This window comes from Mus caroli, unplaced genomic scaffold (assembly GCF_978045245.1).
Source record: "Mus caroli unplaced genomic scaffold, Mus_caroli_1 scaffold_13, whole genome shotgun sequence".
In the NCBI taxonomy this organism is placed as follows: domain Eukaryota; kingdom Metazoa; phylum Chordata; class Mammalia; order Rodentia; family Muridae; genus Mus; species Mus caroli.
The window spans coordinates 47111717-47129214 of record NW_028227268.1 but is presented as its reverse complement, the minus strand read 5'-3'; the positions used below and the strand labels follow the sequence as shown (position 1 = coordinate 47129214).

Below are 17498 nucleotides of genomic sequence, written 5' to 3'. Positions count from 1 at the left end.
TTATGTTTGTAGGCACGTGCACATGAAGCTCATGTGGGGCTATGAGGATGGAGGGTGGAGGATGGAGGATGGCTTTCTGAGGTGGTTTCCTCAACCACGTGGGTTCTGAGGAATGAACTAACTTTCTCTTTCTCTCTCTGGTTTTTGTTTGTTTGTTTGTTTTTTGGTTGGTTTTTTTTTTTTTTTTTTTTTTTTTTTTTTTTTTTTTTTTGAGACAGGGTTTCTCTGTATAGCCCTGGCTGTCCTGGAACTCACTCTGTAGACCAGGCTGTCCTCAAACTCTGAAATCTACCTGCCTCTGCCTCCCAAGTGCTGGGATTAAAGGCGTGCACCACCACTGCCCAGTGGGAATGAACTTTTTTATCAAATACCTTTTTATACAGTGAGCCCTCTTGCTGGTCTCTTCTGTCTTATTTATCTTTTGTTTTTTTAAAGTCTCACTAATGTTGTCATGGCTGGCCTGGCCTTTGCTGAGTAGACCAGGGTAGTTCCAAACTCTCAGTCTGTTCCTGCTTCCTAGATGCCGGGGCTGAAGGGGTGTTTAAATGTTTCATCCTTTAAAGATTAGGAGGTTTGACACCATGAAAAATGATACATCATAAACTTTTTCTTTTCTAATAAGTCATCCGTCCTCTTACCTCTTTTATGTTGTTATAAGCCCTGCCTGCTTTTGAACTTACCATGTTGCCCAGGCTGGCCTTCCCTCCTGACCCTCCTGCTTTCCCCTCTCAAGAGCTCAGATTACAGATGTAGTCCCTGAGCCTGGCCACTGTCATCAGTGTGTCTTTTCATTGAATTGCTTCTTTGTATTGCTTCATTTATCTCATTTTCCTTCATATTGTTTTTTCCTCTTCATACTTGGTAAAACTATCTTTGAAATACAAATAATCACTCTGTAGGAGTAAAGGGTTTATCTAGGGCCTTGAGATTTCTGTATGGTCCATGAATATGCTCTAGAAAAAATATGCACTCAGACAAGCAGTGAACATACATGTTCTGTTCAGGGGAGTTGTGGAATGTCAGTTGCTTTCAGCGTCATTGTGTGTGTATGTGTGTGTGTGTGCTCGGTGCGCGGGCACTGTGTAATGCATTTGGTAGGAGGGGATCCATCCTTGTAAGGGAGGTATAGGGCTTGTCCTCTGACGTCTTTATCTTGGACCTATATTTTGGGAGTCAATGAGTTGCCACCCCAGGCCAACTCCAAACGTCTGCCTGTTTTTTATAAACAAGGTTTTGCCTGAACTACAATGTGCCAGTTTGCTCATGTGTTGTCTGTGAATGCTCTCCTGCCACAGGGGCTCTTGGGCTGTCATGACAGAGACCATATGGCCCACAAAGACAGAAATGTTTACCGTCTGGCCCTTCATGGAAAAACATTTGCCAACTTTGTGTCTAGAGGCCCCAAGACACTACACTGCTCTCCACCGGAGGACAGAGGGTCAGTACCTCCCACAGACACTCCCGCCCCCAAGTTGTACAGGTTAGGTCTCTAAGCACTTTTAAAGTCACCTTCTTCACCCCTTCCCCCAGCTGGAGGAGCTCCCTGGACAGTCCCTTGTCCCGTGAGCCTTCTCACGGGACCTGAGAGCTCATGAGAGTCAACCCTGAGAGGGAACAGGAAATGGCTCACCGAGGACAGACTGAGGCTGTTAGGCAATGTCCCTGGGCTGCTGATGCTTTCTGCTGAGCAGAGCTGAATCGCATTCTGACACAGCACGGGCCTTTAAAAAAGTAGAACCCTCAGGACCAGCTCGCAGACACACAGGCCGGCAGTGCAGTGGCGCTTTGTTTCTGTTTGTGACTCCCATCCGTGTTTTCATTTTGGAGACAAAAGAGTTTTCAAGGTTGCCTTTAGAACTCCCTAAATCAAATCCATAAGGACTTTTAAACAGAATGGCTCCGTGATAACCTGGGAATGTGGGGGAATGTGTTGTCAGGGAAACCTTCATTTGGGGACTTTCTCAGGCCCGAGGGCTTTGTATGGCATGGACTGTGGGCTGGTACACTCATTGGTGAAGAAGGGGCCCCAAGTTGGCAAGATGCCTTTTCCTCACAATCCAGAAGGAGGTGTCCCATAGCTTCTCTCACCCTCCCCCCTCACAGAGCGTTGGGAGTCTACACTCTGTCCTCCTCGCTATAGTCCTTTCCTCCAGTGTGGAGGTTCCAAGGCTATCCAACTGTCATGGCTATTTAGCTCAGGTCTCTTGCAGCACTGGGCCTGGGGATCCCAGAGGGCCAATCCACTGGTGCAAGCACACACCCGGTGCTGTGGAGCCTTAGCCTGCCCTGGACATCTGGTCAGCACACTCTGGTCTGTTTGCTCAATGTCTCTAGTTTGTACAGCCCTTTAGTTCGCTCTGTCAGCTGAAGCACAAACATCGGCCAGCGGCTGAGGTGGCGTCTTTGGGCCGCCACCCCACAATCCAGGGCCTGGGTTGCTTAGAGATGGGAGCAGATGCAGCCAAAATTGTGAACGTATCTTTTCCACTTCATTACCCTGACCCTTGTCAGTGTGGGCGGGCGGGATGGGGAGTTCTGGTCTGAAACACTTACGGAAGAGTGGTTACAAAATGTTCAGGGGGAAAAATCTCTCTGTGGGCTTTCCCTATTTTATTCATTGGAGTTTGGCTTTAAACCTGAGGAATAAATGACCTCAGGGGAATTAGATTGCTGTGAGTAAGGACCCGAGGGACAGGTGTGGAAGCAAATAGCCCCCTGTGAGCGGATGTGAGGCCAGCAGCCTTCCTGCGAAGTCCTATTCTACCAAGTAGAATTTCATTTGCCTCCCTACCTGGAGAGCCTAGGTACCAGGCAGGTAGAACTCTCCTGGTATCAGACCAGAGCCCACTTAGCCTCTGATTCCCATCCATATCTTGGGAAGCCAAAGCAGTCAGTGGGTGGCCATCAGCCTAGGGAAAATTGGCCATTTTTTCAGAGGGGTTCTATGTGATAAATTTGCTGCACGTGGCATGTACAGAGGTTGACAGGAGGCAGTGGGGGTGTCGCCAGGGATCTGGGCTTGGCAGGTGGAATGGGAAGCGGCCGGGAGAAGGCAGTTTTCCCTCCCCACCCCTGTACCAGTGAAGCGGAAAGGTGACCGCATGGGCCCATGATACGTGCTGAGGGCTGCCTGCTTGTTTCAGTTAGGGAATGGCCCAGCTTTACTGAGTCCACTTGTGCAGACTAGTTCCTGGGTAGGTAGTCTGGACAAGAGAGATGGGCTGGATCCTGGCCTATGCAGACTTTTCTGAACTCGGGGTGTATATAACAGGCAGCCGAGGACAAAGCTTGAAAGGACCACAGACCTAGAATGTCACCCACTGCTTGGCTCTGTGACTTCATTAGAGAGTCAGATAGTACCCCATGGTGAATGGATTCAGGAGGCCTTAGATACGAAAAAGGGACTGTCATTCATCCTGTCTTTGCCTCTCCTGGGGGTTCCTGTGAAAAGACGCACACATCTTTGGATATCTTAGGGTCCCTAAGGAAGATGGTCTAAACTGTTTTTGGCCATGGCCTCTGGGGATTCTTGTCCAGTGGCCTGAACTCCAGGGGAGGGGCTGCCTGCAGCTGCTGTTTTCCCCTCTGGGAATGTGACACAGCTGGGCCTGTTTATGGTACAGCTGAGGGACTGAGGGAGAGTGAGTCATCTGGGCGAGGGAAGGCCTACCATGAGGCCCAGGAGCTCAGGCACAGAGGACAGGTTTTACTTAGCAGAGTAGAAGGCAGCAAAGTGGCTGCGAGAAGAAACCAGGAGCTGGGAGAGGGGCTTAGGCTGCCTCCCTGTGCGTGCCAGGGAGTCAGGAGGCAGCCTCTGCGGAGCAGAGCGGATCATTCCCCCTGGCACCTGTCCCCGCAGCATGGCTCCAGCTTCCTATTTGGCAGCAGAGCTGGTTTTCCCCTCCAGCAGGCCCTCGAGGCCTCACTAAGGCAGTCAGCTTAACACTCAGACAGCACTAACTACACCACCACCGTCTCAGCACCATTATGTCTGACAGGGCTGGGCAGGGGCAGGAAGACAGACAGAATAAGCAAGGAGAGACAAGACTAGTGAAAGAGGGGACCCAGCTCCCAAAGACAGACACAGGGCAAGTTCGTATACAAGCACACATCCCTGTGCGGAATGGTCCTGGATCACAGGTGTCAGCCGAAGGCAGAATTAAACAGAGGCTGGTAGATCTAAGAGGAGCGTGTGAAGGGATAGAAGAATCCACAGTGCGCTGAATCAAGGCAGGATGCTCAATAAAGAACACCCGAGGAAAGAGACAACATTCGAGGGGAAGTGACTTGAGAGCCAAACAGAAGTGTCGTACCAGGCCTTCACCCAGCAAGAGTTTCGAATCCTAAGATTGACCCTGCCCAGCTTGAGGGAGTCTTTTGACCCTTAAATGTTTTGTGTAACTCGGGCTGGCAGGGATGACCATGAATTTCTGATCCTTCCCCCCTCCACCTCGGGAGGCTGGGATTACAGGTGCGCACCACCATGCCTGGTTTAGACTCTGAAAGTTTTGTAAGCGGTGAATGAGCAAAGAACAGTTGCTTTCAGGATTTTAAAGATATAGAAAGCAGGTGCTAAAAATAGTTGCTATTAGTATCCATGCTCTTTACTGGGAAGGAAATCTGACCACACTGCTCCCGAGCCAACCCGTGAGGGAAATCTCCTGCAGGCAGGCCGGCCTCGGGCTTTGGAAAGAGGAGAAGGACCCGGCCTGAGGGAGAGAACACAATTAGTGTTACCACTTAGGTACAAGGTAACCAATACCACCCGGAAACTTTCGCTGCCTTTCTTAGCCTTCCCCTCTCCTGAGCCCTCTGACTATTGCTGGGATGTTTATGCTTTGGGTTTCCTTAGTCAAGGTCAGCCTCAGGCTCCTTGCTGAGCAGTTTTGTCCAGTATAAGCCCTGGTAGCCCTCAAGCCAAAACAGGCGTGGACTATCTTGCCCTCTCTCTTTCCCATAGTTTTTGAAACAGAGTTAAATTATTTTAACACAGACCGGCTTCGTGCTTCTAATTCTCCTCCTGTCATTTCATACGTGCTGGGACTACAGAAATGTGCCACTGTACCCAGCTTCGTTGCCTCTTTGAAATACGTCTTTTTGGTTTTTTTGTTTTTGGGTTTTTTTTTTTTGGTTTTTCGAGACAGGGTTTCTCTGTATAGCCCTGGCTGTTCTGGAACTCACTTTGTAGACCAGGCTGGCCTTGAACTCAGAAATCCTTGTTGCTTTTTTGTAAAAAAGGAAAAAAAAAATTAAGAGCAGGGCGGTGGTGGAGCACGCCGTTAGTCCCAGCACTTGAGACCAGCCTGGTGTACAGAGCAAGTTCCAGGACACCCAGGGCTACACAAAAACTCTGTCTCAAAAACAAAATTATACATTAAGAGGAAATTAGATGACAAAGAAAAGCATACTTATATGTGGTCATACAGAATGCCTGACTTTTATTTTTAATGTATTTTCACTAATTTTTTTAGTTTGGTATACAAAATAGTAGGTCTCATTAGGACATGCTCATATGCACATGTTACTGTGCCTCCTCTGGCTCTCATTAGGACATGCTCATATGCACATGTTACTGTGCCTCCTCTGGCTTTCCTCCTCATGTCCTTCCAGTGCTGCAGACTAAACCTAGGACCTCACACGGTATGCGAGGATTCTACCACTGAGCTGACCTTCTCAGACCACGACTGTCTTTACGAAAGAATCTTTGTAGAAGGCATAATTCCTCCTTTTTCCACCCTCCACCATCTAGATTACTTTGAATTAATTATCAGTAATTAATTCTACCCATATATGCAACTAAATGTGTTTTGAGTGTGTGGTACTGAGTGCGGATGTGGGCTCTAGCACATGCCAGGCAAGTACACTTTGAAGCAAGAGTGTACTTGGAGTGGCTAGTGTTGAAGGTGCACACACTGTTAGTTAGTGGGGTACCAGCTGGCGCATCTCTCCTGTACGGCAGTTTGTCGGAGTATGGTAAATCCTAGAAAGTGCATTCCTTTCCCTTAACGATTCTTGCTTCGCTGCGGGGATTTTCCTTGAGATGGAAGACACCTACACTTGCCTTCATCCTGAAGTCACTGAGCTGCGGGAGGCGGTTTCATGCTCCAGATCTAGCTGCTTTAGGAGACTGAGGCAGGAAGACCGTGAGTTCAAGGCCAGCACAGCTAATATTTTTTTGTTTTTCTGAGACAGGGTTTCTCTGTGTAGCCCTGACTGTCCTGGAACTCACTCTGTATACTAGGCTGGCCTCGAACTCAGAAATCCACCTGCCTCTGCCTCCCAAGTGCTGGGATTAAAGGCGTGTGCCACCACTGCTCAGCCCAACAGCTAATATTGTAAGACCTTGTTTTCTAAAACAAATTAGTCAGGTCTGGCAGTACAGGGCCTGTAGTCCTAGTGACTTGGGAAGTTGGGGTTGAAAGATCTCTAAGTTAAAAAAGCCTTCCTAGGCTGCAGAGTGAGTTCGAGGCCAGCCGGGACAAATCAGTGAGACCCTGGTTTAAAAGGAGAAGGCAGGCTGTAGCTGTAGCTCTGTGGTAGAGCACTTGCCAAACCTGTGCACAGCCTTGCGTTACAGTTCCAGTACTGAGCCCCATACCCCACAACTGAAATCGTTTTATGAATAAATACAAAAGGACTTAGGGTCTAAAACTAGAGACATGGTTTCCTAAATTATAGACCATCCAGGTAAGCAAATCGTAGGCAGTCATTTCAGATTGTGTCAGGAAGGAAGAGGAAACTGTTTAGAAAACACTTTATACTAATATGTCGGGTTAGAAGGGAAAAGGTGACGCATGCCTGTAACCCTGGTTCTTAGGAGGTAGTGGCAGAGAGGTGTCTCTCCAGCCCCTAATAGCAAGTTTGAAGCTAACCTGGGCTACGTGAGACCCTATCTTAAAGATAAAAGCAAAAAACAGTGTGGAGGGGCTGGAGCGATGGCTCGGTGATTAAGAGCTCTGGCTGCTCCTCTAGAGGGCCTAGTGTAATCCCCAGCACCCACATGGCAGCTCACAACATCTGTACCTCCATTCTCAGGGATCCAACACCTTCCGGCCTCCTTGGGTTCCTACACACAAGTGGACCATAGACATACTTGCAGGCAGAGCACCCATACACATAGAATACAATAAAATACTGACCAAAAAAGTGAATAAAGTAGCTGGGTGTGGTAGTGCATGCCTTTAATCCCAGCACTGGAGTGGCAGAGGCAGGCAGATCTACATGAGTTCAGGGCTAGGGCTGCTATACAGAGAAAACCCTACCTTGAAGAAAAAAAAAAAAAATGAAGAGGAAAAAAAAGGTTAGTTGAGCCAGCCTGGTCTACAAAGTGAGTTCCAGGACAGCCAAAGAAACCCTGTCTCGAAAAACAAAACAAAACAAAGGTTAGTTGGATACAGTGTTCAGTCCTGTAGTCTCAGCTGTGTGAAAGACCAAGGCAGGAAAATTACCTGTGCCCAGGAGTTCAAGATCAGCGCGGGCAACATAGTAAAACTACTTTTAAAAAAGGAAAAAGTTGGGCTGGTGAGATGGCTCAGCGGGTAAGAGCATCTTCAGAAAGTCCTGAGTTCAAATCCTAGCAACCACATGGTGGCTCACAACCACCCATAACAAGATCGGACGCCCTCTTCTGGTGCATCTGAATTCAGCAAGTTTGAAGCTAACCTACAGTGTTTTGGTTTGGTTTGGTTTGGTTTGGTTTTTGGTTTTTCGAGATAGGGTTTCTCTTTGTAGCCCTGGCTGTCCTGGAACTCACTCTGTAGACCAGGCTGGCCTCAAAATTCCGCCTGCCTCTGCCTCCCAAGTGCTGGGATTAAAGGTGTGTGCTACCACTGCCCAGCTACAGTGTACTTATGTATAATAATAAATAAACCTTTGGGCTGGAGCAAGCAGGAACTAAGTGAGTGGGGCTGACCAGAGCAAGCAGAGGTCCTAAAAATTCAATTCTCAACAACCACATGAAGGCTCACAACCATCTGTACAGTTACAGTGTACTCACATACATAAAATAAATAAATAAATAAATCTTTTTTTAAAAAAGGAAGTTTCTAAAGCAGTACGTTGGACTGGTGAGAGGGCTCAGCGGATAAAGGTGCTTGTTGCCAAGTGTGATGGCCGACGTTGAACCTCTAGGATCTACATAGTGGAAGAAAAGAACCAACTCCCACAAGTCGTCCTTTTGTTCCAAATGTTTTATAATAGCTATGCATTCCTTTTCTAACTAGGAAAAATATTCATAATTTAAAATATAAGACATAGATGTTGGCGGAAAGCTGTCTAATGTGGCTTGCCCTGAGGCTCCCTGATGCCCTGGGAGTGGCACACTGACCAAAAGAATGTGAGTTTTCTTGGTTCAGTAACACTCTTCCAGGTAGGATGCTGGGTGTGGTGGCCCCTGCCGGTAATACCAGCATTTTGGGAGACTAGGGTGGGGGAGTGGGGGTGTGAAGGCGGGGGGGGAGCAAGATTGAAAGACCATAGCAGACCTTGTCTTAAAAGAAATCAGAAGAGAAGTGCTCCAGGCTGGGTGACCAGAGGGATAATTCAAGTGCTGCCATTGATCCCGCCCAGGGCACGGGGTTTCTTCATGAATGGGTGAATCTGCTCTTTTGTCCCTGGTCTGAGTTTGGTCTGAGGAGGTCAGAGCAGGGCTGCTCAAGCCCTGGTTACACCGGCCTCTGTCCTGGGTAAGGGTTAAGGCAGGCTTGAGACAAAGAAGAAAGAAAAGGGCCGACCAACCCAGGGTCTGCTTCTGCGCAGGGCTGATTCTGCTGTGGGGAATTTTCTTCCCTAAGGGCATGGCAGCCATGTGCGCCTGAGTGCTCAGTGTTCTCCTGCTTGACCCTGCCTGAAGGACAGGCGGTTGGCTTCAGCTGCTCTTCTGACCCTCTGATCCTTTCTCCGCTTGTCTCAGCTGGACTAGAATCCCCTGCAGTTGTATTTCCCTCTTTCTACATAGGCACGTATCACCTTTTGAATCTCCTCAGGGTGGATGCCTTTCCTACAAGTATGCCTTGCTGCCTGACTGTGTGCCTTTGGGAAGTGAGTGTGACCTTGAATTACAGCATTCCTTCCATGCAGGTGTACAGCGAACACAGTTACCTTTCGTGCCCACCAGGGCGTGTTCATGCATACCTGGCCTTGTCACGTGTCCTGTCTCCTATGTCCATCATGTGTGCCCTTCCCACCCTTCTCAGTCTAAAATGATGACAAAAAGCCACTTATGTGCTAAGAATTGGGGAGAAAACTTAGCTGGTCACCCTGGCCTTGGACCGTAAGACTTACAGATCTGCTAATGCTCCTTTTCAGCCCTGCGGTCCCCCCCCCCCAACAACCTTGCTTCTTACTAATAGCCTGCAAAGCATTACTGACAGAGAATACGCATACCACCCATTTCACCTAAAGCTTGTATATTCAGTGAGCTTTAGTGTATTTAGAGGTGCAGAGTCACTTCAGTCACCTGCATCACCCAACAGGAATCCTGCCCCACGTGTGCCCATCCCCTGCCCCATGTATGCCCATCCCCTGTCCCATGTGTGCCCATCCCCTGCCCCCCCTTGCCTGTTACTGATGCGCTCTTTGTTATTTTGGGTTTGTCTATGTGGAGCATTTCATGCAATGGATCCATATAACATATGCTTTTAAAGAAAACATTATTTATTTTATGTGTAAAGGTGTTTTGCTTGTGTGCATGTATGTGCACCACAAGCATGCAGTGCCTGTGGGGTCCAGTAGAGGGCACCAGATCCCCTGGAACTGGAATTGCGGGCGGTTGTTAGCTGCCATGTGGGTGTCGGAAGGAGCAGTACCCTCTGGGTGTGCTCTTCTGAGCTGCCTTTGTTCTCTCTTAGCTTACTGTCTCCTAGGTCCACACCTGTTGTAGCATGTCTGCTCTCCATTCTGTAATTGCGTATATACCTTTTGTTTATCTGTTCATCTTGATGGACATTAGGTTGTTGCCATTTTTTGCTATTAAGAAGAATGCTTTCCCAAGCATTCATGTGCAGCACATGCTCTTATTTCTCTTAGGAGTGAATGTACCTAGGAGTGGAATGCCCTGATCGTGTGGTTATTTTGTTTTAACTGTGAAAAACCAGCTCTGTTTCCAGAGTGGCTGTAGCTTTGTATTTCTCTGGAGGCTCGTGCCACTCCTCCTGGTTCTCTCCAGCACTTGTTACTGTCTGACTTAGAGCAGCCATTCTAGTGGGTGTGAGTGTGTGTGTGTGTGTGTGTGTGCGCGCGCGTGCGTGCGCACGCGTGCCCCCGTGGCGGTCAGAGGACAGCTGTGAGAGGTGCCTCTCTTCTTCCCCCATGTAGGTCCCAGGGGTTGAGCTCAGGTTGAGAGCCTTGGCAGTAAGTGCCTTTACCCAGGAGCTGCCACTCACTCAGTCTGTCTGTCTGTCTGTAATTTACTGAGGCAGGGTCTTACTCTGTGTCCCTGGCTGTCTTGGAAATTGTTACGTAGACCTTACTGGCCTCAAACTCACAGAGATCAACTTGCCTTTGTCTCCCAAGTGCTGGGATTAAAAGTGTCCACTGTCTCTCTGCTTTGTTTTTGTTTTTGTTTTTTTAAGACTGAACCCTGCTGTGTAGCCCTAGTTGATAGATTCATTGCTCATTTATTTAATCAAGAGCAAAACAAGGCAAAAATAATGTCAGGCATAGTGTCACAGCTACCCCCATTTTGGTAGCAAGGAATGGGCTTGCAGTGGCCTTCTCTAGTCTTGCTAGGGTTTTGCTGTAAGCCTCTGCTGGCCTAGGACTTTGAGTCCTCTCTTTCTGCATGAGTACTGGATTTCTGGGTATGCTCAGGCTATAGTCACGACGACTAAACAAAAAAGGCCCAGACAATAAGAAAAGAAGCATTGCTCAATGTCCTCAGCACTGTTGATGAGGACGTGGTACAGGTTCTTGAGCTGGGAGAGTTGTTGTGGCTGCTTGTGGGCAGGATTTGGTTTGCTCCAGTGTGTTGGAATCCATCCCTGAGCTTCTCTGTGTAGCCCTGGTTGTCCTGGAACTCACTCTGTAGTCCAGACTGACCTCAAACTCAGAGATCAGCCTGCCTCTGCCTCCCAAGTGCTGGGATTAAAGGTGTGCATCACCATGCCTAGCATATTTTAAAGCTACTTTATTTATTTGCATGAGTGGTTTGTCTCTGTGTATAAATGTATGTATATGGCACGTGCAGTACACAGAAGACAGAAGAAGGGGCTGGAGTTACGGATGGCTGTAAGCTGCCCCGTCAGTCCTGAGAACCAAACCGAGATCCTCTGCAAGAGCAGTAAGCGCTTGTAACTCCCGAGCAGTGGCTCCAGCCCAGGTTGTGGTGTCTTAGCACGGGCCTGTAATCACAACTGAGTTTCTGCAGAATCATTGAGGGTTGGCCTTGAAATCATTTCAGATGGGCCCAATCTTGCTTTGTACCCATGCAAGTGGTCATGTTAAAAACAGCCAGAGCCTTCCTAATCTTTGCTTCCTGGAGGTGCTAGGTGACTCCCAGGGTAACATCAAGTTGGAACAAATCCCCTGGTTACACTCAAAAACTCAGTCAGGAATTGGGGAGCCACCTGTCTTGTAAGGACTATGATTGGCACCTTCCAGAAACATACTCTGAAAACCAAAAGCAGCTTTTGCTGACATCTGGTCTTTCTGGGACTCTGATACTTTTATTTATAAAATGACACTCATTTCCCCAAATAGATTCTTATTTTTAACGGGCTTTCTCCCTTTGAGGGGTGCTAAAGGCTTACAGCTTTGCTCTCTGACAACCTCCTTCAAATACAACAACTGTGGTAAGCCCTGGCCTGTGTCAGGAGTGGCAGGGCAGTGTGCAGACAGTCATGTCTTTTCTCTGTCTATGTCCGGGAAGGGAAAGAAAGCTTGCCATTAATTTGTGGCAGTTGCCTAGACTGCTGTGCTGTGAATTCCACAGAGGAGGGTGGCTGAGACGTGAGGCCTGGCCATTGCTAGCTGCTCCCTTCCCTTCTGCCTTAGGCGAGGCCGACAGCCCAGGACAGCTATAAATGTACTCCAACACAAAGTCATAAAGCTTACGTAGAACCTTCCTGGCACTCGTGTAAGCTCAATTGCGTAGTTCTCTGGTATGAATTTTGCAGATGAGAGTGTTGCGTCACAATGTCAAAAGGTGAGATGCACCTGTGACCTAAGCCTGCCTTTCTCCCATCCATCCCCTCAGCTGCCCAATATGTTCGGCGACCTTCGGTCCACATTTATTGCCTTGATGATTGGATCCTACGCTTCCTCAGCAGTTACCTTCCCAGGAATCAAGGTGAGGATGTGGCCAGCCCGTGGCTCTCCACCTCCCAACTCACACTTTTCCCTAGCATCTGGGCAGAGGCCTCTACCTAGGCCACTGAAGCCTCTCTGAAGAGGTCCGTCATTGTGAACACTAGGGGTGGCTCCTCAACTGCCCCTCCCACCTAGGCAGGATGCACCTGGCACCACAGGAGGAAGAAAAGAAAACCCCTGGGCCCCGGAAGAGGGGAGCTTGAGTGTTGTTCTGTGGTGTGTGACCCCAGACTGCCTGGGGACAAGAAAGGAGGGTGAGTGAGCTTGCCTCCAGGACACTCCAGCCTGTTGATGTTGGGCTGTTGCTGCCCAGTAGCCAGAGCTCTGCTGTCCGCCAAGTTGGTTCAGCTGTTTCCCTCCCAGGCAGAATTCTGAGCCTGTGGAAGTCACATGGCATCAGGAAGAAGCCTAGGCTCAGACTCTCCTAGGCTTCTGTCAGGAGGTCACCAAGGGCTCTTCTCTCCCCAAGCACTGGCATCAAGTAGAAGCCCACTTCGGGGGGGGGGTATGGGGCACTGTGATGATGAGAGGGGGCCTCAGATGTAGGCTGGGAACCTGGGGGTCCATGTGCTGGGTGGTAGGAATCTGGCCAGCCACCCTGTGAACTTCCTCTTGCTCCTGGATGGTGGCAGAAGCAGATGCTCCTTGGCTTCTGTGTAGAATGCTAGCTTCTGCCCAGGGAGCTGGGCAGGTACATGCTAAGGCACTTAGAGGACCTCACGTTGGGATGAAATGGGGATGATCAAGACAGGCCAGCCGGGCGTGGTGGCGCACGCCTTTAATCCCAGCACTTGGGAGGCAGAGGCAGGCGGATTTCTGAGTTCGAGGCCAGCCTGGTCTACAAAGTGAGTGCCAGGACAGCCAGGGCTACACAGAGAAACCCTGTCTAGAAAAACCAAAAAAAAAAAAAAAAAAAAAAAAAAAAGACAGGCCTAGGGGCATGGGCCTGTAATGACGACTACTGAGGAGGCTGAGGTAGGAGGGCATGGAACGTTCAAGGGCAGCCTGGGCAAGTTAGTCTCTACTTATCTCAGCTTTTTTAAGGACCATGAGTAAAGTTCACTGGTAGATAGTTGGCAAGCACACGGGAGGCCCCAAGTTCAATTTCTGGTACAAAGAAAAGAGCTGGGCAGTGGTGGTGCATGCCTTTAATCCCAGCACTTGGGAGGCAGAAGCAGGTGGATTTCTGAGTTCGAGGCCAGCCTGGTCTACAAAGTGAGTTCCAGAACAGCCTGGGCCACACAGAGAAACACTTTCTTGGAAAGAAAAGAGAGTAGGAAAGAGAAAAAAAAAAAGGTATCAATTGGTGCTAGAATGCTTGGCTCTCTGCCCTCTGCCAGGATCCCCACTAATCCTGGCTGACGCACTCTCCCGGTATAGCATCAATACCTGTTTCACAGAGGCACCGAAGGAGCTAAGTCAGTCGGTCTCCTGAGCGTCTGGAGCACCTGCCCTGTGAATACTTAGAGGCTAGAGAAGTATCAGTGGATGAGGCCGCCAGGTTCCTGTCCTTGGGGAACTAGACAGTCAAACAGAATGGCTAGGCTGCCTGTGATCCCAACACTCTGGGTGCAGAGGCAGGAGGATCAAGAGTTTGAAGCCAGCCAGGGCTACACGAGAACCTGTCTCAAAACAGAGGGGAAAAAACACTCAGAAGAAGCAGAAAAGTCTAGCCAGGACTGTTTACTGTGACCCACCAAGACAGACATGACAGCAATAACTCAGTCACCTTTTAAGATGGTGACATTTGGTTCAAATTGGATTCTAGGTTCAGACAGATTGGGATTATCAGAGCATGGGGGTTCTAATAGCCAAACAGCTCAGCTCACAGGGTTGAGCCTCTCTATATGGCCCAGCACAGTGAGAGCTCCCAGCTGTCCCCTGCCCAATGCCCACTCTGGTTTCCCATTGATAACACTGCTCCCTCTTCTGACAGCTCATCTACGACGCTGGCGCCTCCTTCATTGGCATCCTAGTGGTCTGGGCTGGCTGCTCTGGCCTGGTTTTCCTCAACTGTTTCTTCAACTGGCCACTCGAGCCCTTCCCAGGCCCAGAGGACATGGACTACTCGTAAGTTAGGCATGCTCTCTGCCCTACCCTCACACCAGCCAGGGACCGGGCAGCACCTACAAACACCCTTCCTGTGGCTGCTAGGGTGAAGATCAAGTTCAGCTGGCTAGGCTTTGACCACAAGATCACAGGGAAGCAGTTCTATAAGCAGGTGACCACAGTGGGGCGCCGCCTGAGCGTCGGCAGCTCCATGCGGACTGCCAAGGAGCAAGCCACCCTGCAGGAGGGCCACAAGCTGTGTCTGTCCACTGTGGACCTGGAGGTGAAGTGCCAGCCTGATGCTGCAGGTACCCAAAACACGACTGTCCCCATCCAGGTTGGCCCAAGAGACCCGGGGGCAGGGGGAGAGTAGCTGCATTTACACTGCAGGTCTAGCCCATGGCCCCCTTGATTGGGAATCACTGACTGAGACTCTGGGTATCTTCTCACTGCATACCTATTCTGTCTTAAAGGGGGAGAGGGACCTGGTTACACTGAGTTCCGCAGAGCTTAGGGGGCCTGCTGATGAGCATCAAGACCACAGACCTCAGCGGGGCTCTTCACTGTCCCTCACCTCCAGCATAGTCCACACACTGAGCCTTCGACCCTTCCCCAGGCCCTGGGTGCTGGATGGGCCATATTTCCTGAACCTGAGCCCTATGCCTTCTTCCCACAGCGGCCCCCTCGTTCATGCACAGTGTGTTCAGCCCCCTCCTGGTGCTCAGCCTGGTCACCATGTGTGTCACACAGCTGCGACTTATCTTCTACATGGGGGCCATGAACAGCATCCTTGAGTTCCTGGTCAGGGGGGATCAGAAGACAGGTAAGTGTCCCCCCTACACACACACACACACACACTCACACACACACACACACATACACATACCTCTGGGCCTTCCTTGATGCGTCCCTCCAGGGTAGGGCAGTGCTGCTACTCTCACCAGCCCAATAAAGACCTCCATCCCCTCCAGCTTACGTACTTTGTGACCTAGATCTCATCAGTAGGGCTGTGAAGTTGCCGTGTCTGAGGCCCTGCTGGCTTGTCTTGTCACGGCCAGCTTGACTGTTCTTTCATGTCCCCATCAGGGTTTTCCCGGCTAAGGAGGGAGAGGACTGAAATAGCGCTGTGTTTAGGGTGTGGGGTGAATGCTTCCAGTACCAGTGGGGAGGGCTGCGGGCTGTCTGCTGAGAACACGGCCCAGAGCCGGAGTCAGCAGCCTAGCCCCACCCATCACATCTCTGATCCAAAGGGACTAGCTTGGCACTTGGACAACCTGGGGGCTGAGGGAGGACCTTTGTCCCGACTGAGGACTACGGGTCAGTGGGGGCCCACTCTATGATCCATGTCCTGCCCTGGGAACAAGGGAAAACAGAGGCTTCCCAGGCACGAAGTACTCCAGTTGAGGCTTGTTCACTCTGGGAAACAGAACTGATAACCCACAGGAAAACAGTAGCAGGTCTTGAGCTGACGAGGGGCTTTGCTGTGCAGAGAAAGTCAGGACTTCCCCAGGCCTGGCTGAGTCAGCTTTAGTCATCCTGAGCAAGCAGGACAAACACACTCGGTGGCAAATCTTCTTTGTTGGCAGTCTCACCAGCCTGCCACTTTCTTTTGTTGGCTAACTTGTTTTTATCCAGGGAAAGATTTGCAAGGAGCCAAATACCAGTTATCCACAGGGACAGGAAGGCCGGCTTTCACAGAGGGAAAAGCTCCTGGCAACTAAGGGCTTCTCAGAGGGGAGAAGTGGAAAGAAGCCGAATGCAATGAGCAAAAAAATCATGATGGGCCACGGTAATGGCCTCAGGGTCCTTGGGAGGAGAAGACCTTAAGCTTTGTTTAATCCAATGATAGTTCCCTAACTTTTTTATTTGTTTGTTTGTTTGGTTGGTTTTTTTTTGAGACTGTTTCTCTGTGTAGCCCTGGCTGTCCTGTAACTCCCTCTGTAGACCAGGCTGGCCTCAAGCCCACAGAGATCTGCCTGCTTCTGCCTCTCGAGAGGTTGCAGGATCAAAGTTGTACACCACCACTGCCTGGCTATAATTTCCTAACTTTATACCCCTGGAACAAATTTTTTTTTTTTGGTAAGATAGGGGGTCTTGATGGTAGGTAGAGTGCTTTCTTAGCACTCATGGCACCTGCACCACATAAGTCGCACAGCGATAATGGCCTGTGATCCCAGCACTCAGAGGTGGAAGTAGAAAGGCGAGGTTCAGAGTCCTCTGAGGTTGCAGGGCACATTGGAGGCCTGCATGGGTTAGGGAGAGTAGATCTAGATGAGTCTTGCTCGCTGCTGTTTAGCCTCTCCAGGCACCTGTAGCTATGACTACAAGTGTGAACCACCCTACCTAGTAGAACATTTTTTGGTTTTGTTTTGTTTTGTTTTGTTTTGTTTTTGAGATGTGGTAGACTAGGCTGTCATGGACTTACTTAGTAGACAGGGTTGGCTTCAGACAGTAGGTGGTCCTCCTGTCTCAGCCTGGGACTGGAACCGTCACACTGGACCGTCACACGCAGCTTAATCTTCTGGTATTTCACTGGAATAAAAAACCTTTCGATGGGACCAACTCGGCAGGAAGAGATGCTTGCTGCTAGCGTGGAAGTAGCACACAGTGGTCAGGAGTTAGTTCTCTTCTTCCCCTGTGCATTCAATATCCAGCACTCAGGTGGCAGAGGCAGGTGAATCTCTGTGGGTTCAAGGCCAGCCTGGTCTACAGATCGAATTTTATCTAGGGTAGCCATGGCTACACAGAGACACCCTGTCTTAAAAAAGACAAAGCGGGGTGGGTGGGCAGGGGAGATGGAAATCCTGATATACTCCCACAATCTCAGGGATGAGGCAGAGTGAGGCAGGAAGATTATGATTTTGAGTCCAGTTTGGCTACACAATAAAACCTTATCTAAAAAAAAAAAAAAACGAAGACAAAAACAAAACAAACAAACAAAGTGTCAGCTTCAAGAAGTAGAGGGCTCAGGAGAAGAAGTGTGGAGTAGAGTAGACAGCACTGTATTCCCCTAGTCTCCAGCATCCAGGACTCACAGGCCTGGCTCTGCTCAGGAGGGCTGCCCTGGGGCAGGGAGCTGAAGGAAGAAGCCTGGCTGTCTAGGGAGACTTGTGGTGTCAGATGACTGTGTGCCTGGCACAGAT

At 49.7% G+C, this 17498-nt stretch overlaps 1 protein-coding gene across 6 annotated transcripts in view; it reads left to right on the top strand.

Moving 5' to 3' along the window:
• Slc43a2 (solute carrier family 43 member 2) overlaps positions 1-17498 on the top strand; it is a 47324-nt gene that overhangs the window by 18054 nt on the left and 11772 nt on the right. For all 6 annotated transcript variants that reach the window (XM_085829820.1, XM_021177668.2, XM_085829819.1 and 3 more), the window contains exons 6-9: positions 12194-12286; positions 14243-14376; positions 14461-14663; positions 15032-15178. In XM_085829820.1, coding sequence (XP_085685946.1) covers positions 12194-12286; positions 14243-14376; positions 14461-14663; positions 15032-15178 — 577 coding nt within the window. The remainder of the gene's footprint in view (positions 1-12193; positions 12287-14242; positions 14377-14460; positions 14664-15031; positions 15179-17498) is intronic.